Source organism: Heterocephalus glaber, unplaced genomic scaffold, assembly GCF_053883595.1.
Source record: "Heterocephalus glaber isolate CG9 unplaced genomic scaffold, H.glaber_assembly_v1.0 deba00000474, whole genome shotgun sequence".
NCBI classification, from domain to species: Eukaryota; Metazoa; Chordata; class Mammalia; order Rodentia; family Bathyergidae; genus Heterocephalus; species Heterocephalus glaber.
Genome location: NW_028258146.1, coordinates 383,580 through 408,226, shown reverse-complemented (window position 1 = coordinate 408,226; position 24,647 = coordinate 383,580). Strand labels below are relative to the sequence as shown.

General features: G+C 39.9%; 1 protein-coding gene and 1 pseudogene across 2 annotated transcripts in view; one reads left to right on the top strand and one right to left on the bottom strand.

The window, feature by feature from the left end:
- The window catches only part of Fbxw10b (F-box and WD repeat domain containing 10B), a 41,983-nt gene extending 30,121 nt beyond the window's left edge, over positions 1 to 11,862 (bottom strand). Inside the window, 10 exon segments of the mRNA XM_021249008.2 lie at positions 2,406 to 2,606; positions 4,114 to 4,237; positions 5,974 to 6,115; positions 7,712 to 7,839; positions 7,933 to 8,133; positions 9,254 to 9,282; positions 9,284 to 9,422; positions 11,367 to 11,783; positions 11,786 to 11,837; positions 11,839 to 11,862. Coding sequence (XP_021104667.2) covers positions 2,406 to 2,606; positions 4,114 to 4,237; positions 5,974 to 6,115; positions 7,712 to 7,839; positions 7,933 to 8,133; positions 9,254 to 9,282; positions 9,284 to 9,422; positions 11,367 to 11,783; positions 11,786 to 11,837; positions 11,839 to 11,859 — 1,454 coding nt within the window. The 5' untranslated portion in view covers positions 11,860 to 11,862.
- A 509-nt stretch (positions 11,863 to 12,371) lies between these two features.
- LOC101699714 (neugrin-like) lies at positions 12,372 to 15,779 on the top strand (annotated as a pseudogene). The gene is made up of 3 exons (XR_015448588.1): positions 12,372 to 12,593; positions 13,010 to 13,117; positions 13,209 to 15,779. The product of XR_015448588.1 is annotated as a neugrin-like (transcript).
- The last annotated feature ends 8,868 nt before the right edge of the window (positions 15,780 to 24,647 follow it).

The following is a 24,647-nucleotide window of genomic DNA, read 5'->3' as shown; positions in this document are numbered from 1 at the left end:
GCAAAAGACCTCTACACTGAAAACTACAGCTCTCTGAAAAAGGAGATCGAAGAGGATATAAGAAAATGGAAAGATATCCCCTGTTCCTGGGTAGGAAGAACCAATATAGTGAAAATGGCCAAACTTCTAAAACTACTATATAGATTTAATGCAATGCCAATTGAAATTCCAACAATATACTTCACAGAACCAGAGAAAACAATTCAAAAATTCATTTGGAATCAGAAGAGACCTAGATAGCAAAAGCAATTTTAGGCAACAGAGACATGGCTGGGGATATCACAATCCCCAACTTGAAACTATACTACAAAGCTACAGTGATAAAAACATCATGGTACAGGCAAAGAAACAGACCTGAGGATCAGTGGAATAGATTAGAAGATGCGGAAACAACTTCAGACATACTCATCCACCTCATCTTTGACACAGTAGCCAACCACCCTCATTGGAGGAAAGATAGCCTAATTAATAAATGGTGTTGGAAGAACTGGATTTCAACCTGCCAAAAATTAAAACTAGACCCATACCTATCACCATGCACTAAACTAAGATCAAAGTGGATTAAAGATCTAAATATTAAGACAGAAACACTAAACTTCCTGGAAAATAAGTTAGGTAGAACTCTTGAAGACATTGGCATAGGAAAAGACTTTATGGACAAATCCTCAGTAGCATGGGAGCTAGCACAAAGAATCAACAACTGGGATCTCATCATATTAAAAAGCTTCTGCACTGCAAGAGAAACCACCAACAGAGCTAAGAGACAACCTACAAGGTGGGAAGAAATTTTTAGCAGCTGTACCTCAAAGGACTACTATCAAGAGTATATACAGAATTGAAAAAAATCAGACCCCTTAAATTCAAAGACCCAATTCAAAAATGGGCATCCAAAATGAATAGACATTTCTCAGACAAAGAAGTAAAAGCAGCAAATAAAGATGAAAAAATGTTCAACATCACTGATCATTCAACAGAAGCAGATGAAAACAACATTAAGATTCCACCTCACCCCAGAAAGAATGGCTGCTATCAAGAAATCAACCAATAACAAATGCTGGCAGGGTGTGGAGAGAAAGGAACTCTTCTCCATTGTTGGTGGGAGTGCAGACTGGTGCAACCACTGTGGAACTCAGTATGGAGATACCTCAAGAACTAGGACTAGAGGTCCCATTTGACCCAGCTATTCCCCTGCTGGGTATCTTCCCCAAAGAATTAAAAGAATCATACCATAGCCATATATGTGCACCCATGTTTATAGCGGCAGAGTCTGTAATAGCTAAAGCTTGGAAACAGCCCAAGTGCCCATCAACTGGAACCTAGATAAAGAAGATGTGTTTTTTTTATAAAATGGAGTACTACTCAGCCATAAAGAGTGACAAACTAGAGACATTTATAGCTAAATGGATGCATATTGAGGCCATACACTTAAGTGAAATAAACAGGACACACATGTGTAAATACCGAATAGTTTCTCTAGTGTGAGAAACTAAAAGTGTTAATAAGGATTAAAATGATTAAAACAAGTAATTGATAATTTAAAATAGGAAGATAAGGTCCAAAGGGTAGGAGAAGTGGGAGGGGAAGGGGAAAGGAAAAATTATGAGAAAAGGAAAAATGGAAACAAAGTCTTTGTAAATAGGGAAGAGCAGAGGTGGTGAAGGGAGGACAGGGAATGGGGACAAAATAAGAACCAAGATACATCATGTAGAGGTACAAGTACCCAATGATAAATGTAAATATATTGTATACTTAAAATGTACCAAGAAAAGAATTTAAGGAAAAAAAAGAATCAAGTGCTTATGAATTTTTAAAATATGATTCCATTTATATTAAGTTCAATAGTGGGAAAGATAATTAACATATATGAAGATGAAGTAAGCAAAAACTATAAGGAAATGCAGCAAACAGTGAATATAAAATTTAGGATAATATTACCACTGGCTGGAAGGAAGAAAGAAAGCAGTAAGGAAAGGGGCACACAGTGTGGTTAGGCGCCAGGTAATATTCTATTTTTCAGTCTGAGATGTTTATTATATTGTTTAAAATGCATAAGTACATACATTTTAAGCACTATTTTGCTTCTATATTATATTTCATATCCACAAAAACTACTTTCCTCTAAAGAAATATAAATTACGTTTTCATCTAAGGATCCAAAAAAAAGAAATATTTTGTAATTTACAGCCACCAACTGAAAGACACATCTAATAATTATTGCAAATCTATCTCATTCAAAGTTTAAACAATAAATTCTTGTATTTATACTACCAAAAACCTCCACTGTAGATAGTCTGGATAAATCCAAAACTGAAAAGGCATGCATGTTTCTTCCATGAGCTTCCGTCAGGTCCTAGATGGAAGGCCCTAGACGGAAGGGGAGATCAGAACCTCCTTGAACTGCTCACCTGATACTTTGGTCATAACTCCTACTTAGGAGAAAGTTTTCCTTCTCGCATAAGAAGAGGGCCCGGATACTCCCAACATGGCCTCAAAACACGATGGGTAACTCCTTGACTTGAGGGATGTCCAGAAGCTGGATCTTCCGATTAGATGACACAGCTACCAAATCTCCCCCAGAAAAATGGATGACTCTGTTTTGGTCCCACCTGTGTTTCAGGGTTGTGGGGGGAGGTTAGATAGTGCATGAAGGAAGAGTTAGTGTCCTTCTTGGACCTTACTAAGCACTCTAACTTTTCCCTATAGCAGTGATAAAATAGAAAATTCAGAGCCTTTCAACAAGCAGAAGGCAAGGCCGAGTACTAATGGGCCCTGATAGATCCTACCTCTCACCATCATAAAATCTATTACTGGTAGATTTAAAATCTAAAGACATAGGTAAAGTTATAAAATATAAACATAAAAATATTTTGTGAGTGTGTACCAACTCCCCAAGAGAAAGAATAGAATATGTGATATTTCCCAGATTTAAAATCTTTTCTCAGGGAAAACCTCAAAGAACCCCAATTATGTGCTGCACTTCTTTTTTCTTTCCCTCTCTCTTTCTCTTTCTTTTCTTTCTTTCATTTATTTTCTTAACCAATATCCAAGGAACATTTATTAGGTTTAAAGTTCTATGCTAGTGGGAACTATGGGAAATACAAAGATTAATAAAATACAAACCTTGCTCTCAATAAGCTTAGAGCAAATAAAGCCAGATGAGTTTAATTACTAGCAAATAGATGACTAAATAAGACATTTTTTATTGCAAAAGGGGATGCTATATTTTAAGTATACTAGAACTACAGAGAAAAGTGGATTATTCCAATAAATTAGAACCTATAATCACTAAATATGAGGGTAAATTTTTGGCATTTTTCTCTTAATTTCATCTTTCATGTTTAGGGTTCAACCAACTAAAGAGCAATTATTACCACACTATCCATAAAAACTCTGCCTTTCCATACTAACTGGCCTATTTCCAAGATGCAATTTGTTAATAAGATTTGTGGCCAAAAACAATGTAGAGGTGCCCTCCACAAAACCTTGTGACTAAAGAGTGAAGGCCTAGGCCTGAAGTATGACAGAAAGTTGATTATTAAAGAGCTTTCTTGTGGTATAGCCACATGATGTCACACAATCAATCATCATAAATGTAATTTTCGTATTTAACATGCAAAGATATTCACAGTGCTTTGCTGGACTCAGTTACAAAATATGTAACATAAACCCATTTCTATTTAAAATATGTATTATGTATGAAAGAAAAATTCTAGAGGACAGACATGAGTATTAGTGGTAGTTATTTCTGGTTGACAAAATTATAGAAGATCTTTGCTTTTCTCTACACATCTTCTGTCACGTGGAGGGTTTTTTTCAAACAAGCATACTCCCAAATTGGGATAAGACAAAAAATCTTTAAAAAGAAAGATTTTTATGCACATTGCACGTGCAAAATGTTGTGGTCAGTATATTCAAAATGTATAAAGGTAAAATGTCCTTTCCTAATAGCTGAGAATGGTGCAAGATCCAAAGGGGAACTAGGGTTAGTTCTGGGCTGAATCTAGAGGTGAGGTGTTGTCTTTCCAAGTCAACAGGGGTCAGGAGACCCTTAACATGCCAGTGTGAGTATTATTTGAAGGTTCCCAAAGACCTAGATTTGACCCCAGTACTTACATATCAGAGAGAATGAGGATATTGTAGGTCCCACAGGAAACATTTCTCTCCTCCATCAAGACCTGCTGAGTTTCCTGGTTCTGGTATACAGTCCACAGGTGCTAGTCATTCTAAAAACGGAATACTTAGAGTCAAAATATGGTATCAACGCGCCCCAGGGTCCCAGATGCCCTCTCTAGTCTTTCCTGACTAGGGCAAAAGGGCTGATGCATTCTTCCTTTTAAAGCTGTGACTGCTGCTTCACAGTGATGGGGGGCAGAGAGGAGTGGGACATAAGCAGGCATCAAAGTAAGCCATGAGTTAGAAAATGCAAAAGTCCTAATTCACCTTTCACCTCTCTCTATCTTCGACATGTTCAAGTCTATGAACTTTCAAGGCTAAATTCCAAATTTTGCTGAGGATACAACTTTCCTAAAAATGTGCTCACAAAGGATATACTTACAACATAAAATCACAGTACTCTTTGACCAGCCATTTCACTAAAATCAGGGTTTCATATTTGTATTATAGGAACCTGATAATACAAAATACACCAACAGGAACTTCTTCCCTATGTGAAGTTACTGCTACACTCTGGCATTTGAATTTCAAGTTTTCATACATCTCCAATCTTCATTTGTCTTTATAGCTGCCTCACAGAGTAGATCACTTGCCCCAAAGTATTCTCAACCTTTTACAGATGATGTATCTGGGATTCAGGGAGAGAATATAAATTTTGTCAAGTTTCCACAGGGGTGCTATTGCAGTATACGACTATGGTGACATAAAGGAGGGAAGATTGCCTGGAGATCAACAAGACTTAGTTCAGTCACTGAGGGGACCCCAAGGGGCTGTTTCTTCAGCTTAAGAGAGCCTCAGGGAAACAGTATTAAGCTGAGACCTGTCCAGTTATTTATTTGTAACTCAAGGACGTGAGAACATAGATGTAGAAGAAAAACACTTGCAACATTTGTATAGGAGTTTTGGACAGGGGACAGGGAAGGGATGGGATGGTTTGGGTTGTGTTGCAACTGTGCCCTTTGGTTGGGGAATAAGCTCTTCAGTTCATCACAGTTTCACTGTCCTTTATTGTGCACACCACCTACTCCCTCATCTGTGTGACCTGCTTGGCCTCTATAGACATATGAGCTAAGTAATCTCTGGACCCTTCTAGTTATCAAATTCTAAATTTTATCACACAGCTTTCCTTGTAAGATGTTATCCTTCATTAAGTATCCTTTGTGAGCTATCTGAATAGAGTTCAAAATAGAAGGAGATTCAGCAGAAAGGAAGAAGCAGGAATCTAATGATCTTAGTACATTGCTCTGGGAGTCAATGTATGATGTCCCAAGGGTCTTTTCTTTACTCTTCTTTACTGCTACCTAAGAGCTGATAGGGGGGACTTATAATTAATTCTCCCCTGGAAGTGAGAGATGAGGAAACTGACCATCTGGACCAGCACTGTCCCTGCCTCTACATTTTGTTCATTTCTGAGCAGCAGACTCAAGTAACCAGAACATACATGGGATTCTAGGGCTGAGGGGAATCCTGGCTATCGGTGATGCTGCTCCTGACCTCTGAACTTTCCATTAAAAGACTAGGTACCAGGAACATAGGACATGGCCATAGAATCTGAAATAAGGAAGAATCCTGAGAGGACAACCCAATCAATCCACTCATTAAAACAGTTGTGGATATATGGAGACTTATGGAGAGGAAGTAACTTGCAAGTGGGTAGCAACACAGAAAAACTCTAATCTTCCTTAGGGAATGGTTCCTCCCATGACTCTGTGTCCATTCTTGAGTCTGGATATCAGCCTTCATTGGCCAATAGAAAGATGACCCTCACTGATACTTGTCCCACATGTCAATAAAACCCACCTTTGTTCAGTTTCCACTTCTGATTTTTCACATGCATGCGCTTCCCATCATCTGTCATTTTAGGAACTGGGATAGGAAGCCTGTTGGCGTAATTGGGTTCTATTCCTCTTGTGTAGGACCCCAAAAAAAAACCCCAGAAATTCTTGGATATCTACACTCTTGTGTTTATTGCAACATTATTCACAGTAACCAAGATGTAAAATTGGCCTACATGTCTGTTTTGGATAAAGAAAATGTATACACAATGGAATACTATTCAACATAAAAAAGAAGGAAAGCTTGTTATTTCCAACAATATGCCTGGAGGTGGAAGACATTGTGTTAAATGAAATAAGCTAGTGACAGAAAGATAAATACTACATGATCTCACTCATGTGTGGACTCTAAGAAAGTTGACCTCAAATGAGTCAAAATTAGACTAATGGTCACCAGAGGCTATAGTGGTTAGGAAGAAACAGGAGACAGAACACATTGGTCAAATGACACATAAATATAGTTAAGTAGTTGGAATAAATTCAAGATATCAATTGCACAGCAATGCAACTATAGTGACAATACATTGTATTCTTTGTAAATGCAAAGAGTATTTGCACTACAAAAATGAGAACTATGTGAGGTGCAATGTATCTGATAGTTAGCTACATTTAACCATTCCACAATGTACATACACTTCAAAACACCACATTGAAATGGAAACAAAGCTTTTGTACATAAGGAGGGGAGGGGGCTTGTGGGGGGGAATGGGATAAAATGAAATAAAATTTATTTTTAAAAACACCATATTGTACACAATAAATACTTGTAACGTTATCTGTTCCTTTCGAGAAAATTTTTAAAATATTTTTTTAAAAGAAATGATTATTCTTCACTCCTACTGTCCAGGAGGAAAGAAAAAATCTAGTTGTTGGTAAAACCTGAAGGTGGGTAAGCATTGGCTAATAAAGGAAGGCCCAGACCTAGCCGGTTACATCAACTGTATGTGCCGACAAGTCCAGGATGGTAAATAATACTAAATTCCTGGAAGGAGACCAGCAGAAGACTGTCAGCAATTTCCAAACAATAGCAATAACATGTCTTACCATGCCTGCTTCCTCTCATTCTTTGTCATCTATCTCTGCTGGAAAAAAAAAAGAAACCCAAGGTACCAAGATTGCATGGTTTAAGGGTTAAGCTTCAGGCAAGAAACCAAAAAGTAAAAATTCCAGATATGATTACCATCAAGAGGAAAACTTCAGGTTACTCTAAACATACTTTGTGGTGCTAAAAACTATTATGTTCCATTTGAGACTGATTCAGAAGCATATTCATGGCTTTCTTATTGTGTAAACTCCAAGATAACTCCCTAAAAGGAGGGAAAAGAATTCCTTGCTTTGTGAGTTGTTTTCTTTTTTTTTTCAGTTCTGGGGATGGAATCCAGGGCTGTACACAAGCTAGGGAAGTGCTTTACCACTGAGCTACACCCCAACTTTGTGAAGTGTTGGAAAGGTCCTGCATGTCTGCTCCTCAGAGGTTTCTATACATGTTGTTCCCACTAGATGCACTGACAATGAGAGGGCAAGTAGCAATCAGTACAGAGTCCCAACCACAAGAAATTGGCTGCTAAAGCCCAAGAAGCTGCAAATGCAGAGTGGAAGGCCATCTGAGGGTCTACTAGCAAGATGGAAAGGCTCATAGTCATGTCAACCTCTGCATAGAAATGAAGCTGGTTTCCAGATATGTTCTCCTGCATCAGGAGTACCTGCAGGAGGACAATCTTGTACTGAATGAAGGTGTGCGTGGATAGGTCCATCTTGACTTGCTGAGCTAGGGTAGCCCAGTGCTGACTCACAGAAGCACATTTGTTCAGGGTGTTTTTGTCCAGCATTCCTGGGGAAAAAAAGAAGAAAGATGGACTTGAAATCCCAGAACTGGGCCAGGATTGGAGTTCTCTTAGAAATCCCTTCATCCACCCCAGCATACTTAGAATGTACTTGGAGAGGTGGACAGGCAGGTCACGGATAAAGTCACGGTATTTGCTAAACTCAGAAGACAGGTCTCTGACATCATGCAGGTCCATCAACAGATTGCAGAGATTATCCCCCAGCCTGGACATGCCTGCTTTTCTGGAAAATAGTTCATTCATCTCAAAAATACACTGGAGCGAACTCTTCCATTGTTCCTCTGTGAAGCCAGAGAAGGAGGCATGACTGAGTTATTTCTGCAGTAATTCTAGAGCCAGAACAAATCTGTATCAAAAGCTCTTCCCCAAAATAAAGCTCCTCTGGCAATATCCTGAGGCTACTGGACTCTTCTCATCTTTTCTGCCACATGGAAATAGAACTTCCTGACCCAAATATGCCAGCACTTTTCAGCCTTCTTAGTTCAAGGTGATACCTATAATAGCAAACTCTAAAATGGCATTGTGTCTGGAATTGTCTTGAAAATATCCCAGCAGAAAAAAAGTTAAATAATTTTAAAGAGGAAGGGCAGCCATGGTGCCACATGCCTGTAATCTCAGCTATTCGGGAAACTGAGGCAGGAGGATCACAAGATCACGGCCAGGCTGGACAATTTAGTGAGACCCTATCATAAAACAAAGTAAAGAAGGGCTAGGGATGTAGCTCAAGGGTAGAGTGCTTGCCTAGCACAAGGTCCTGGGTTCAATCCCTAATAACACACACACGAACACACACACATGCACACACATGCACACACATGCGCGCACACACTCACACACACACAGCCAGTGGGAGGAGGAAAGGGACAAATAAAATCAGATGGGTTGGTCTTGGGGTGTGGCCCAGTGAGAGAACACTTATTCGGCAAGAGTAGGGCTCTGCGTCTAAACCCCAGCACATCTTCCCCATCTCCCCTCGGACCAAATATGATGATTAAATGAGGGAAAGAATAACAAAGAAACCAAAAGACTATAGATGTTAAATGGATATTAATTTCCAAAATCCTTTATCTCCGGATGCTATTGCCTTGTCAGCCCCTCTACCTCCTTGGAGACTTCCCAATCTCATATACATAGAATCTTCCACTTACATAGGGTTGCATCCCCCCAAATCTATTGTAAGTAAAAAAATACTGTAAGTAAAAAATATATTTAATAACTCATAACCCTTTAGAAAATAAAAAAATTACAATTCAAATGATCATAAGTCTAAATGCTTCCTGACTTGGTTGGAGTTATATTCCAATATGCCCATTGTAAAGTCAAAAAAAACTTATAAGTCAAACCATCTAAATCAATGACCATCTATATTGGCTTTCTTGCCAAAAGCTGACTTACCATTACTAGTTCCTTCTCTCTCTGAATTTTCAAGTACTTTTATTTCCTAAGGATCTAGACAAAAGGAAGGATGTGGGCCTGGTTCTTGCCGTCCAATGAACATGTGACGTTTCTGACTTGGAATTGTAGTCTTTCTCAGGGAAATAAACCACATCAATGGAGTCATCACTGAGCCCTGCAGAATAAAAAACCAAGACAAGTTTGCCCTTCAAGCAAGTATTTGGAGGAAAATGAGATAGGGAGAAATTATTTTATTTTTTTCTTTCTTTTAAATACATTAAATCTTTCATGTCTGTAGTTTCTACTTCCTCAGATTCAACAAACCACAGATTGAAAATATTCAGAAAAATATTGCATCTGTCACAAATATGTGGGCCAGGGATTTAGCTCAGTGGTTCCACCACCTGCCTCAAAAGCGCAAGGTCCTGAGTTCGATCCCCAATACCAAAAAAAAAACCCATAAAGTGTTGGACAAACATGTACAGACTTTGTTGTTTCCAATGTTCTCTAAACAATACAGCATAAAGTCTACTTATATAATATTTGTATTGTATTAAGTATTATAACTTATCTAGAAATTATTTAAAGGATATGGGAGAGTTGCAAAGGCTTTATGCAAATACTGCACAATTTTACATCAGGAACATGAGCAACCACAGACTTTGCTATCCAAGGAAATTTTGGAGTCCATCCCCCAGAAGTACAGAAACAACTTTATACACAAAACAGACCAGAGAAGTTATGTCTATTTTTATTTGGGGCCTCTGAGTTTCTATGCAAAGATCTCCAAAAATCCCCTACAGACTTTACCAGCCAATCTACAATGCAAAATGTATTAGAGCTCTATATGCAAGGAGAGAATGAGATGAGCTTGGGACTGCTTCTCTGAAGCTCTCGCTGAATTTTTTTCAGTGATATGAATAACTGCCCTTGTATCACATTAGAAAATTTAACTTTTTTTTTTTTTTTTGAGACAGGGTCTTTCTAAGTTGCCCAGGCTGGGCTTAAATTTGCAACCTTTCTGCCTCAGCCTTCCAGAGTTCTGGGATTATAGGCATATGCCACCACACTAGGCAAAAACTTATCTTTTTAAGAGAAAAATCTCTCCTAGGAAAAGAGAAAGGTTACTGCAACCTATAACTGGACTTATACAACTGTAATATAAATAGCCAATTCCCAAAGCGTGTGATGCCTTTGAATGCAAAACACAGAAGCACCTCAGGTGTGTCTCCACAATATAACAAAGATGCTTGGGAGAGGGTACTTGCTTCCAACCCACTCCTAATACCAAGTCTCTGGCATCTCTTCTGGGGTTTTTTGTTTTGTTTTGTTTTGTTTTGCTTCCCTGAACCAGCTGGCCAAACACTTCCAAGATTCTCCCCTCGATACCCTGTACAAATGATGCTCAAAGTGAGGTCCCTTACCCAACAATACCAGTGACAACTGGAAATTTGTTAGAAATACATAATCTTAGACCCCACTTCAGACCCGTGACTTTGGAAGTTCTGGCAGAGAAGTTCAACAATCTATATTTTAACAGCCCTCCCAGAGACTGATACAAGTTACAGTTTGAGAACTATGCCCCGGACTAATTTGGACCTTTGCTACCTCCAGCTTTGAATAAACTCTACTTTGAGGTTTGATTTTATGCATAAGGCAAAGAGCATGATGGAATGGGTATTTGATAAATCCTAAGTTTTGACCCCTTGGCCTGGTTTCTGTGCAGGGCAGCTGAGAAAAGTAAAACAATTTATCATCTTCCCTTTTCTATCTCTCCCAAGTGCAGTCTAATTCCTAAGGCAGCAAAGAAAGAACACCGGGATTTAGAGGGCAGTGGCAGGGACCAGCCATTTCTGGGTCTAAAGTGAGCAGAAATCTATTTTAAATCCTCACAGTAAAAAGTTCTATTTCCTTCGCTTGTGTGATTCTACAGTTTTCTAGAAGGAAGTCACACTCAGCAATTTCTTCTTTGGTAAACAGGATCGAGTATCAGGACAAAGTTGAAACAACCCTGTCTTGTATTCTGCACGGTCTCCATCTGAGTCTCTTTACAGGCTCCTGCAGCCTTACTTCCTGGTCTCAGGGGCCCTCCTGTCTCACAATCTGTGGCCTTGTTTACCTGTGATATTGTTCCACTTTCTCTGAAACAGAGCTCTGATCACATCAGCAGCAGTGAGCAGTAATTTGGGGTCGCACATTTGCAGCAGCAGGAGAGTGTAATTTGCCTTAGTCCGGTGGGTGCTGGCACGAAACCAGTACAAGATCTCCTTCATCTCTTGTTCCATATTATCCGACATTTGATTCGAGGAGAACTTCACAACTTTCCCCTCCTTCCAGTTTAGGTTAATCCGAGACCTGTTATAGATGAAATCCTTTCCCTGGGTGGTCTGCAGGATATTTTGGAAATAGTGTAACAAATACAAGCTATTTAACTGCTGTAGAACGCTAACTAGAAACTTCCTCTGCAATATACCATTGATCCTTTGGAACCACTCTTTAGTAGAAAAGATCTTCCTTGCTAAAATACTCGTTTCCACTTCTGGCACACGGGAATCAAATCATTTCCCCTCTCACATTGAAAGTAGGGGGCATTTTATGAGCCTCGGTTCCATGTTTTCTATGATCCTGAGATAATCAGTTCATTTTATTCTTCTTGCCCCTTACCAACACCACCAAAAACCAGAAGAAGCACAGGGGAAACAAATAAATACCCCACTTGAGAGTTTTGTCTTATAAACATCTCCTGGAGAAAAAGTAAATGGCTGCACTACCAGATGGAAAACTTATCTGTTCCAGAAACTGCCGGTAGAAGCCTGGCTTTTTGTACTGACCTCCTTGGAAACATGACTTTACCGTAAATCTCCTAAACCTATCATTGCAAAATGTGGAGGCAGTTGCCATATATTCTGAAAGAGTTCGTCATCTCATTTCTAGAGCAAGAATGCTGTTAAATCAAATTAAAGAAATAAATAGTCTCTCTTTCAAAGGAAAAAAATATATTCTGAAGCTTGATGTTGAATTTCAATTGTTGGTATTGATGCCCTTTAAATATTCATGAATATAAACATAAACTTCTTACGTTTATAAATGTTTGGTTATAAAAAGCTATCTCGTTCCGGGGCCCGCCCCGCTGCTTCCTGTAGGGTCTAGTCGCGGGGTCTGGAAAGGTGGTTTTCGTCGCCATGGCAGCTACCTTGATCCTCTCGTTGGCCGGCCGTGTCGGGGCAGCAGTCGCGAGACTTGGGTTCGTGACTCGGGGGATGGTAGGCCCAGGACCTACCGGTCGCGAGCCCGACCCCGATTCTGACTGGGAGCCAGAGGAGCGGGAGCTGCAGGAGTTGGAAAGGTATCGGCTCCTTCGCAGGCCCTCAGCCTGAAGCAACGCGCCGCGTTCCGGCGCTCCGGCCCGCGCCCCCTTGTCGCCGAGTGTCCTGCCTCCGGGTCCGCAGCAGCCCTACTGTATTCTCTTTTTACGTGTTGTGAGGGCCGCAGGGCTGGTGTTCAATTTCCTAATGATTTCAGGTCCCTTTGCTAGTGACGTTATTTCATCATCCGTTTAGAGAGTTCGACTTGCTTACAGGCAGTTATTGTTTTAGGTGTTCAGATTCTGGGGCGGTGTACACAGCACTCTAAACTGCTAAACATGGCTCAGTTGTCTTTGCGGACTGAGAAGTCGACTGGGCTGTCTGAGATTTAGCCCGAGACTCTTCAACACCCATATTGCTTACACGCATGGCTTCTGCCACTGGTTCTCTCTCTTAGCACCCTGAAACGGCAGAAGAAAGCAATCTGACTCCAGAAAATCTGGAGCCAAATGGAGCCGCCAGGTCCCCCTCCCAGAACCCTGACTCGGGAAGCCATGGACCAGATCCGGATCTCACTAAATTGCCCAGGCTGGGCTCAAACTTGCATTCCTCCTGCCTCAACCTCCCAGAATGCTAGGATTACAGAGGGGCACCAACAGGTATTTATACAAGGAATTTGCAGATTCCTGGTCAGTTCCCAGGTTGGCTGAAGGCTTTGATGTCCGCACCGATGTTATTCAGAGGTTTTTAAAAAGTAAATTTGTACCCACTGTGAAGCAGAAACTGAAGCAGGATCAAAAAGTCCTGAAAAAGCCTGGGCTTGCCCACTTGGTGCGGCAGCTGCAGGGCTCTGAAGATAGCACAAAGCCCCTTGGTGCAGGCCATGCTGTATCGGAGTCTTTCCTGGAAGCCTCATCCAGAGGTCAGAGCCACAGCACAGCTCTGACAATACAAGAGCCCAGCACTCAGAGTAGAGATTCCCTATGGAGACAGAAGGGAAGCAACAAAGGAAGCCAGGGCCTGGGGAAGCGGAGCTTTGTGCCTTCACTGTAGCCTCGGATCATCAGAGAAAGCCAAAGTCCTCCATCAGTGATTGTGTGGGCACCAGAAACACTGACAGTAATTTCTTGCCAAGTGACAAGAAGCTGGAAGAGTGGAAGGCGGATGAGCTAGGTGACCAGAACTTTAACAGCAAAGTAGTGCAGAAGGGGCAGGAGTTCTTTGACAGCAGTGGGAACTTCCTGTACAGAATTTGAACCAGAGCATGGCTTATGAAAATACCATATGAAGCACAGCTGGGCAAATAGGGAGCTGCCAGGATTGCTGCCTTTTTCTCCTTTTTTTTTTTTTTTTTTTGAGACAAGGTCTCACTGTGTAGCCCAGGCTGGCCTTGAACTCAGGGGAATCCTCCTGCTTCAGCCTCCTGAGTGCTGGGATTACAGACATCCAGCTAGGATTTCTGCATGTTTTAGTCACTTTGACATAGAAGGGGGCCGGGGATTTAGCTCAGTGGTTCCGGCGCCTGCTTCACAAGCACAAGGCCCTGAGTTCGATCTCCAGTACCAAAAAAAAAAAGACATAGAAGGATGTGATGAGCCTGGGATGTGAGCTACTTGGGTAGAGTGAAGCTTGTGGGAGCACTGCCCCCACCCTGACCCCTGTGGCCCTTCAGTACTCCTCACCCTTCTGCTTGAGCTCTCTGTGTCGAACACCAGTGTTGTATGTGCTGATTTGATGTCTGTGATACTTGTAATATGTTTTGGAAGAAATGAAGAGTTTGCCTTCTGACCTCATTTTCTTCTTGATCAATGAACACTAAGAGTTCTGGAACTGCGTAATCAATTGGTTGTTTTCCTTGTGTGCAAAAATAAAGTAAAATGTAGCGGTCAAAAAAAAAAAAGCTATCTCAATGATCTTAAATATATTTACATTCAGTTTCATAAGTAATTACCAAATAAAATGACAGATTATTAACATAAATTTAATTTACTTAATTCCTTCAGAATGTTAACCAGAAACCGGCAGAAAACCACTCTTTAGTATAAAAAAATTTCTCTTGGCTTGAAAATACACGGGGGGGAGGGGGGGATCAATTTCCAGGTTCAATCACATGCCCACCCACGTGCCCGAGAGGTGGTACAGCTTAACAGTGAAGAGTGTTGGCTCTGAGCCAGACTCCTGGGTTTGGACCCAAGCTCAACTACTTACTAGCTCTGTGAACACAGGCAGGTTATTTAATCCTTTAAGCTTCAATTTCCCCTCTGCAAAGCAGAGACAACAATCATTCCTACTTCTTAGTTCTTATGAGGATTAAATGCACTTAGAAGATTGCCTGATGCATATGTAACCCTCAGGATATGCTATTATCTTATTGGCATCATCATTATTATGGCTGTCCCCTGTTCTCCTTGGGGGATACAGTCCAAGATCCCTATGGATGCCTAAAACTATGGACTGCACCAAACCCTATATATACTGTTTTTCCTACACATACATACCCATGATAAAGTTTAATTTATGTATTATACACACAGTAAGAGATTTACAACAATAATGAATAATAAAGTAGTACAATTATAACAATATAGTAGAATAAATTATGTAAATATTCTCTCTCTCAGAATATCTTATTGATTGTACTCACCCTTCTTCTGATGATGATGTTACTGATGATTCAGACCAAGATTGACTGAGGATAACTGGAACTTCAGAAAACTAAATTGTAGATAAGGATGAATGTCTGTATTGTCATTGCAATTACTGATTCTGGCAAACAATTGAAGTCCAGTACAATGTGTGTAAGTGTGCATATACTACACTGAGGTGCATATAAAGAGGTAATATATGTTTGGGTAATTTTTAATAGAAAAATGACATGAAAATGTAAATCTTACCTGTTTTCTGAGATCTTTACCCTTCAGCTCTGGCTTGTGACATTCAGGAGTGATGAACTGGGCCATTAGACCCAAATCCATAAACAAGTATACATGGCAACTTAGGGAGACGCAAACAGAAAGTTTACTTCTGCTTTCAGTTATGACCCAGAGGGAGTTAAGGGTCTCATTGGGCTTCTTAAAATATTCAATAGCAAATGTAACTGAATGCTAATAATTGGTGAATGTGGATGAAGAAGAGTATCTAGTATCTGAGTGTTCATTGTTCTATTCTTTCAGCTTTTTATGGTTTTGATATTTTTCAAAACAAAAAATAAAACTGGAAAAAAGTTACTGTATCAAATCTGACAATAGTCATCCAGGCCCACTGAGATACACTTCCTACTTCAGACAAGACTACCTTCAAACTGACTCCATTACTTGAGAGACAAATAATCTTAAGCTACCTGGCCTCCCTGAGCCTCAGTTTCTCCTCCTTACTTATGCAAATGGAAGAAATTAAGACAGATAATGAAAATCATACCTATCTTCTCAGATTAGAGAACATCTAGGAGACCAGTTGTTTCTGCTGTTATTATTGTTATCATTGGTATTATGCTAGATGAAACCAACAAGTGTGCATTAATGTATGGATTGCTAGCATTCATCTCAAAAGACCAAGCACAGTTAGAGAAAAGCAGTAAAAATCATCACTGGGTGTGGGCTGGGAATACCAGTCACATGCTGGGGTTAGGAATGAAATCAATTCTAGAAGCTCACCCTTTCTGAGAAAAGTGTAAAAAGACAGAGATAATTAACATCTAATTCATCTAATTCACCAAAGGAGGTGGCAGAAGAGGGAAGCTCAAAACCAGAATGCATAAGATGGGAAGAGCTTTGAGCTAAAATAGCTTCTTTTTTTTTTAATGGTACTGGGAATCGAACTCAGGCTCTTGTGCTTGTGAGGCAGGCAGCAGCACCACTGAGCTAAATCCCTGGCCCTTAAATAGCTTCTTTTTAAAGGTTCAAATCTATTAGGATTTTGATCTGTGAGACTGGCTCACAATCACCCAACTCAGTCTTCATTTCACATCTGAGCGCTGACTGTGGCTCCACAGAGGGGCACGCACTTGGGAGAGAGAGACTTGGCTCAAATCTCATCTTTGCTCCTTACTGGCTATGTCGCCTGGACAGCCCACTCAGTCCTCTCTAAACTCCAATTTCCTAATCTGTAGAAGACACATGATCTCTACCCTGCAGGATGATGGAGTATGAGGACTTCTGCTCTCTCACCTCATCTCACTTTGCACTACTGCATAATGCTACACACACACACACACATGTGCACACACAAACACATGCACATTCATGCACAGCTTTTTACCTGACTCCATCAGAACTCAATAGGTAGAATTTCAGACATTAGTCTCAGTTCATTCTCCATCCTGCCCCCTGAAACACATCCATGTACCCACATGATTCTCCTCAAACAGTGAGGGATGATGATTTGTTGTCACCATACTCAACAGCTCTTTTTCTAAACAGCTCCTTGAAGAAGAGACACAGGTAAACTCCTGAGAACAGAGGGATGAAGGATGCCCTGCAGCCAGCAAGTGAGAGAGAAAAAGAAAGCAGCTCCTTGCTATCCTCCTTGCTGCCTCTCTGAATCTTGCCTCCTGAAGGGGCTAAACCATGTGCCTGGTTGAGGTATGAGAGTGAAGCCATTTGGGATCTGGTGTTCCAAAGGAGGATGTGGCTTCAGAGGAGAGCAGGACAAGATGGCCAGAGAGATTAGGCCATTTCGGGGAAGTCACATATGGGTACATAAAGAGGCAGGCAAGCAAATATATATCATCTAGGTGAGGGACAGGAGTCCAGGGGTGAAAAAAATCTCTCCAGGAAGGACTTTGGGGATGAGACATAGTTCTGGAGAGGTCTCAAATATACAGGCTACAAGCAGGCCAAAGGATTCATGCCAGTCCTTGATTTCCTTTCTGCTCCTTTCATTCTGATTTGTGATTCTCATTTAATCCCCTCCTCAATCCCACCTCCACCTCCATTTGTTTATCTTTCCCTCCCACATGGTATGAAGAAGCCCAGAAGCCATGGCTGCTGCTGGCTTGGTAAAAGACCATGCATCACCCTCTCCCAGCTCTGCTGTTCTGACTCATGCAGCACCAGAGGCCCTAAGACTGTCCTGGTCTCAGCCCAGCCCTTCTGTCTCTCCAACAGCCACCTGCCCTGACTCAGGAAAAATCACAGGCTTCAGAGTGGGAGGAATGGGATGAAGCTGGGACCTGCTATGAAGCAGCTTTGTGTCCCTGGATAATTCAGTTGTCACTCTCAGCCTGCTCCTCCCCTTTCATGAAATAGAGAGCATCATCTCATCTGGCTCATGGGTAGCTGCTAGAGTCAAATGAAGGGACTTTCACCCCATGTCAAGTGTGGTTATCAGCAGCAGCAGCTGTGCTGCGTTATCCATTGCTTTCTCATCACATGATACAGACAGCACCCCTAATCCAAAGAAACAAAATTGTAAGATTTCCAAATTCCAAAACTTGTGTTGATGTGATGCCACAAGTGGAAACTTTCATACTGTTAAAACTTTGTTGGGCATACAAATTATTTTAAATAGTATATAAAATTTCCTTCAGGCTATGTGTGTAAGGTATATATAAAATATCCATGAATTTTGTAGACTCAGGCCCATCTACAAGACATCTCATGGTGTATATGCAAATATTCCAAAATCTGAAACATCTGAAATCTGACACACTTATTGTTTGGAATAAGGGTTAGTCAACCTGTGTGACATTTGTTGGCAAAGTTAAATAAAAAAAGCTTTTTCTTATAAGATATTAATGAGTTTCCAAGTCACCAATTTGCCTTTTGGAGCAAGTGAGAAGACACGGGTGTACTTGTCAGCTTTGCATCACTATAACTTAATACCCAAGACAATTAACTTATAAAGAGAAAGGGTTTATTTTGGCTCATGGTTTTGAAACTTCCAACTCAAGATTAGACAGACCTATTGCTTTGGGCCTGTGGGAGGAGAATGGTGGGAAGCATATGGCAGAGAAAACTTCATCTCATGGACCAAGAAGAGGAAGGGAAAAGGCCCTCTACCTCCTTCAAAGGTCCTCCCTCAATGATCTAACAACCTCCCACACGGCCTCATCTCCCAATAATATCACCCTGGGGATCAAGCCTTCAACACATGGACCTTTAGGGACATTCATCAAAACCATTGCAAAGGGCACTGGCTAGAAATGTTTTATTATCCAAAAAGTCAAAAACTAAGAGAGCACATAAATGTGCTGGATCTCAAGGAGATAGGATACATGCAGGATGACCAAAAACATCCTTCTCCGTGTACTGAACCTCTAAGGCAGTTGCTATTAGTAGATAAAAAGCAGAACAGGCTCAAGAGGATAGAGATAAGCCAGTGATTCTCAGACCTAAGTGTGCATTGAAATCCCAGGAATTAGTTAAGACAGACTACTGGACCCTACCCCAGCCCCAGAGTTCCTGATTTGGGAAGTCTGGGCTGAGGGAGGAAGAACTTCCATTTTAGCAAGTTCCCAGGTGTGCTGGTGCTGTGGGCAGGGAAACACCTTTGAGAACCACTGAAGTAAACTAAGCTCATGTCTCAAAATCCATGAAAGTAACTTCATTTTAGAAATAAACACAAATTACTTAATTCTTTCACAATTTATTATTGAATAACCTGTAGCAAGTTACAGGAACTTTCTGAGCTGCTAGACTTTTCATCTTCAATCTAAAGAAAAGAGAAAACAGTATCTACATCCCACAGATACCAAGATTAAAGAAGATAAGAGATGGGAAAAGTAAGTTGGGAGTGGAGGCACACACCTGTAATGTCAGCACTAGGAGGTAAAAACTACAGTTTTTAGAGAACGCCTAAGGGACCTCAGCAGAACTTCAGCAAAAGTGGATTTGAAGATACAAAGAGGACCCAGAGCCTCTGATATGTCCAGTTGACTGAATCTACTATTAAAAGTTCTTATTGTTTAAGGAGCTACCAGAGATCATGAAGCTGTCTGTACAATGATTGACTGGTTTATATTTAGATAGGCCTTTAAAATTACACTACAGTGGCTTCTGTAGGTTTTTATAGTCTCTAGTTATCTTTTTAGTATTAATGAACAACATGATCTGTTGGTTAAGGGAACAAAAGTTATCATTAATATTCAGCAAATTCAAAAAAGGATTAGAGAGCTCGTTGCATTCTGAGAGATCATGTGGGGAGTCCAATCTTTCTGTCTTATAGATGAGGAAACTGAGCCCATGAATGGTTATATGAGAGCCAAATGTCATTCATACAACTAGAATTAATCCCAAGTTGAAGACTGAAATAATGAAAAATAAAGAAATGCTATTAGTAGAGAAATACTATTATTTACTAGGTGTGGTATGCAGACCAGGAGACTGCCTCTGAGTGAACATTGACTCATGGGACTTCCTGAGCCAATCCCCACCTCCCACCTCATCTGTCTCCTCCAGCTTCCCAGGGCCCTACCTATATGTCCAACAGTGAAGGCCAGAATTTCAGGGTGTACATTAACCACCTGATACACAAAACCTTGATAGCATAACAAAAAATCTGGAGCATCTTGTGGAAGAATAAAATTTCGCTTCAAATTTTGACTGATTGACTGGAAAATGAAGAAGGAGGAGCGGGAGGGAAGAGGATCTGCAGAACAATAAAGATTTTATATAAAATCACAAGAGCACCGTTCAATATGAATGTTCTACAGTGAGGTTCTATAGCTAGAAGCTGCTGAGTAATGTATAAGTGTTAGTTGCAACTTGGCCATGATAGCTTAGTAGAATTTTTGAAAATTATTTTTATATGAGACAAAAAAAGCATGAATTCACTCACACACACACACACACACTCCTTTTACAAGTAACCATGAGGGCCATTAGTTAAATTGTTAATTGGATAAAAAGGGTTTTAACCTTGAATAACCAACCATGACTAGTGATGCTTGGAGCTTGTTAAATCACCCACTCTCTCCTTCTTCTTTTCTAGTACCTGGACTTCCTTCTGAGGGAGTGTGGTTTTTTCTCAATAAGACTATGAGATAACCCAGAAACAGAGATAAATATTGAGGATGTCCACAAAGCCTTAATGGATAGCACTCTATTTAAGCCATGCACAATCTGCGCCCTACGTGTGATTTCAGGTATATACAATCCAATGAACCTCCCTCCAAGGGATTCCTGCCCTGCCATCAAGATGTCTAATGATAGCTACCAAGGAGGAGTCATCAGTGCCAAAATCTGAGGAACCTAGAAGCAGGAAATATGCATCTTTCCTTCCATCTTCTGAGTCTAAGGGGACAGATTGGTAGCCTCTGAGTGGAGGTTGGCTGAGCCTTGGCTGAGGCCTTGGGGAGCAGCCAGGAAGCAGTCAGTCACCAACACAACACAGAACTCACTCACTGAAGACGGCCCAAGAAAATTATTAAATCACAAGCAGTGCAACTGGACACAGAAATGAGGACTCCATCTATTTTTGTCTTAATATGTGAATATTTTCTACTTCCATTTAAATCAGTACACTATGATCAAAGGACAGTTATCTTCTGGTTTATTCTACCACAGTGCCTAGCACAGAGGCTTGTGTGTTGTAAGTGGCACGTTGCATATAGAATCAATTTAATTCGCAGACATTCATTCCAAAAACATGCTGAGCTGGGATGAAACAGACTCTGTTTGATTGTGTTCCCCAGAAAGCATGTGCTGGGAACTTAACACCCAACACATTAGTGTTAGGAAATGGGGCCAAATGGGAAGTGTTTAGCTGATGAAGGCCTCACTGTTGAGAATGCTTTAATGGTAATTATAAAAGGGCTTGAACCTGAGAGTTCTCTTTCTAAAGTGCTCTCTCACTCTTTCCCCTTCTACCATGAGATAAGGCAACAAGAAGACCCTCACCAGATGTGAGCCCCTTGATCTTGGACTTCCTGACCTCCAGAACTGTAAAAATTTTTTTTTTAATTTTCTTTATAATTTACTAGGTGTGGTATTCAGTTATAGCAACACAAAACTGAGTAAGACAAAGAGATAAGCAAATATCTACCACTGAGGAAACATTAGTGTCTTACCATTTCATTATAAATCTTGGGAGCATGTAGAAATTTACTCAGGATTCATAAATTCCTGGAGCAGAATGCCATATGTGCTTGGATTTCGAAAAGTTAAGACAAGATTAGGCAGTGGCTAAAGTTACATTCTCACTGGCCTGGTAATGGAACAAAATAATCTGGCACCAAAGCAAGCTCTTGATGAGTTCATGTTTAATGTTGGTTTTGTTTTTAGTTAAGTCTGTCTACCCAATGGAAAAGCAGACAAGGGTTCATAAATAAAATGCACACACAGCTAGGGAAAGTGCAAGAGAATACAAATAGGCTTTGGCTCTCTTTTTTTCTTTCTTTTTTTTTTTTTTTGGTACCCGGGATCGAACTCAGGACCTTGCGCTTTCGAGGCAGGCATCAGAACCACTGAGCTAAATCCCCAGCCCCTACTTGGTTTTTATTTACTTGTTTTAGGAAATTTTTAGTTTTAAGAAAAAGAAAAAGAAAAATGTTATGTCATCACTTAAGACAATGACAGAAAGGAAGTAAATACTACATCAATTCTTAATTTTGATTTTTTATATTAAGGTGAAGGGTTTTGAACCTGAAACTAACAGACAAAAAGAGACAACAGTAGTTCTACCTAACTCATCTTCTAACAAGTTTAGTGTTTCTGTTTTAATATTTAGATCTTTAATCCACTTCAATCTTAGTTTAGTGCATGGTGATAGATATGAATCTAGTTTTAATCTTTGGCAGGTTGAAATCCAGTTTTTCCAACACCATTTATTAAAGAGGCTATCTTTCCTCCAGTGAGGGTGGTTGGATCCTTTGTCAAAGATGAGGTGGCTGAGTATGTCTGGAGTTGTTTCTGCATCTTCTAATCTATTTCACTGATCCTCAGCTCTGTTTCTTTGCCAGAACCATGCTGGTTTTATCACAGTAGCTTTGTAGTATAGTTTTCAATTGGGGATTGTGATACCCCCGTCATGTCTCTGTTGCCTAGAATTGGTTTTGCTATTCCTAGGTCTCTTCTGGTTCCAAATGAATTTTTGGATTGTTTTCTCTAGTTCTGTGAATAGTTTCTCTAGTGTGAGAAACTGAAAGTGTAAATAAGGATTAAAATGATTAAAATGAATAATTGATAATTTGAAATAGGAAGAAAAGGTCCAAAGGGGTAGGGGAAGTGGGAGGGGGAGGGGAAAGCAAAGAAGGGAAAGGAAAAATTATGAGAAAAGAAAAAAATGGAAACAGAGTCTATGTAAATAGGGAAGGGTGGAGGGGGTGAAGGGTGCACAGGTAATGGGGAAAAAATAAGAACAAAGATACATCATGTACAGGTACAAGCACCCAATGATAAATGTAAACATATGGTATACCTAAAATGTACCAATAAAAGTATTTAACCAACAAACAAAAAGAGAGAGAGAGAGAGAGACAACAAGAAAATGTAGTACACACCAGGTAAGGAGACAAATAAATGGTTCTTTTTATATAATCTTGTATAGTCTAACCTAGCCAAATTACATCTCAGAACGCTGACACATTTATATGATTACACATCAGGTAGGAATCCTTGAAAAATTAGAAAGAGTGGAGAATAAAGACAGACAATATCGCCTTGACTTTTTAAAAAGAAAAATAAGGTAGATCCTGGAAACAACAGACTAATAAAGTTGATATTAATCCACAGAGGAATCCTGAAGTGGTTTACTAAATATTTTGAGAATTTAGAAAAGACAAGCACCAACAACCCACAGATTCAATACAAACGAGGCAGGACTATTTCATAATAGCTAAAATAAAAAAGATTTTGAATATTCTCACTACAAAGAAATAAATATTTGAAGTGATAGATATGCTAATTGCTCTTATTTAATCATTAGTTATTATATACATGTATTGAAATATCAACCTATACCCCTTTAAGTATGTATAATTATTTTGTGTCAATTAAAAAATTTTTTAAAAACTTTAAAAAAGGCAGGCCATGCTGATCTCATCTTCTCTCTTAAGAGCAATAGCTGGACATGCAGATTTAGCATATATTGATTTCTGTCATTGAAAAAGTCCTTTTTTCTGTTCCGAAGAGAAACAGGCAAAAGGTGAACAACAACATTGTATAGTTCTACCAATGAATAGCTTGTATATAACTAATCTCAGAAAGTATTGGCCAAGTGCTTCAAGCTTCTGGATCTGGTCATATTCTAATTAGTATATTTATCAACAAAGTTAGGATATAAGAAGAAAGGGAGATTGATTCTGCCCATGACACTAGGCTAAGAAGGAAAATCATCAGTCTAAACTACATCAGCACATAGTAATGATGAGGGAATTAATGTAAAAAAATTAAATCCTACATTGTATAAATCTTTAAATACCAATAGGACAGAGTCACTAGAAACAAATCAAATGATGCTAAAGTAATAAACATATATTACTTTACAAGAATACTTGTAGTAGTATCAGGGATTTAGCTCAGTGGTACCACCACTTGCCTCGCAAGTGCAAGGCCCCGAGTTCGATCCCTGGTACAAAAAAAAAAAAAAGCATACCTGCATTATATAGTAATATACTGTTGAGACAAGATCACCAGACTAGTTGAACAGGGAGAGATTTGCCCTAACATAGGTCACAGGAACAGATCTGGAAGTAATTCCACCAGAGGCTTCAGGTTATATCCTCAGAAACCCATTTAAAGACAATTTTTCATTTTGCTGAAGGCTTGATAAATGTTTATCATTAATCTTAGGGAGCTTATCTGTCAAAAGAAAAATGAAATAATCAAAAGGGTGGGGGTTGAAGGAATAGGAACCAGAAAGAAAAGTGGGAAATTTACTGTGAAAACAGGAATATTGGGGGGGGGGGGGAGAGAAGTGCTGTCCACAAATAACTTGAAGAACTGATCTCTGAATGAGAAATTAGACAAGTCCACAATGTCCAGGTGATTTTAGAAGACAGGAGTGAGACCCCTCTCCAGAACTGATGGGATTAAGACTTCAACTCCATGAAGCTATTTCTTCTAATCCTCACTGTCCAAAACTAGAATGAGCTGCTGTGTGAGGTGCTGAGTTCTTGGTCAGTGAATGGCTAGGTGGTTGAGTCAGACATGGTACAT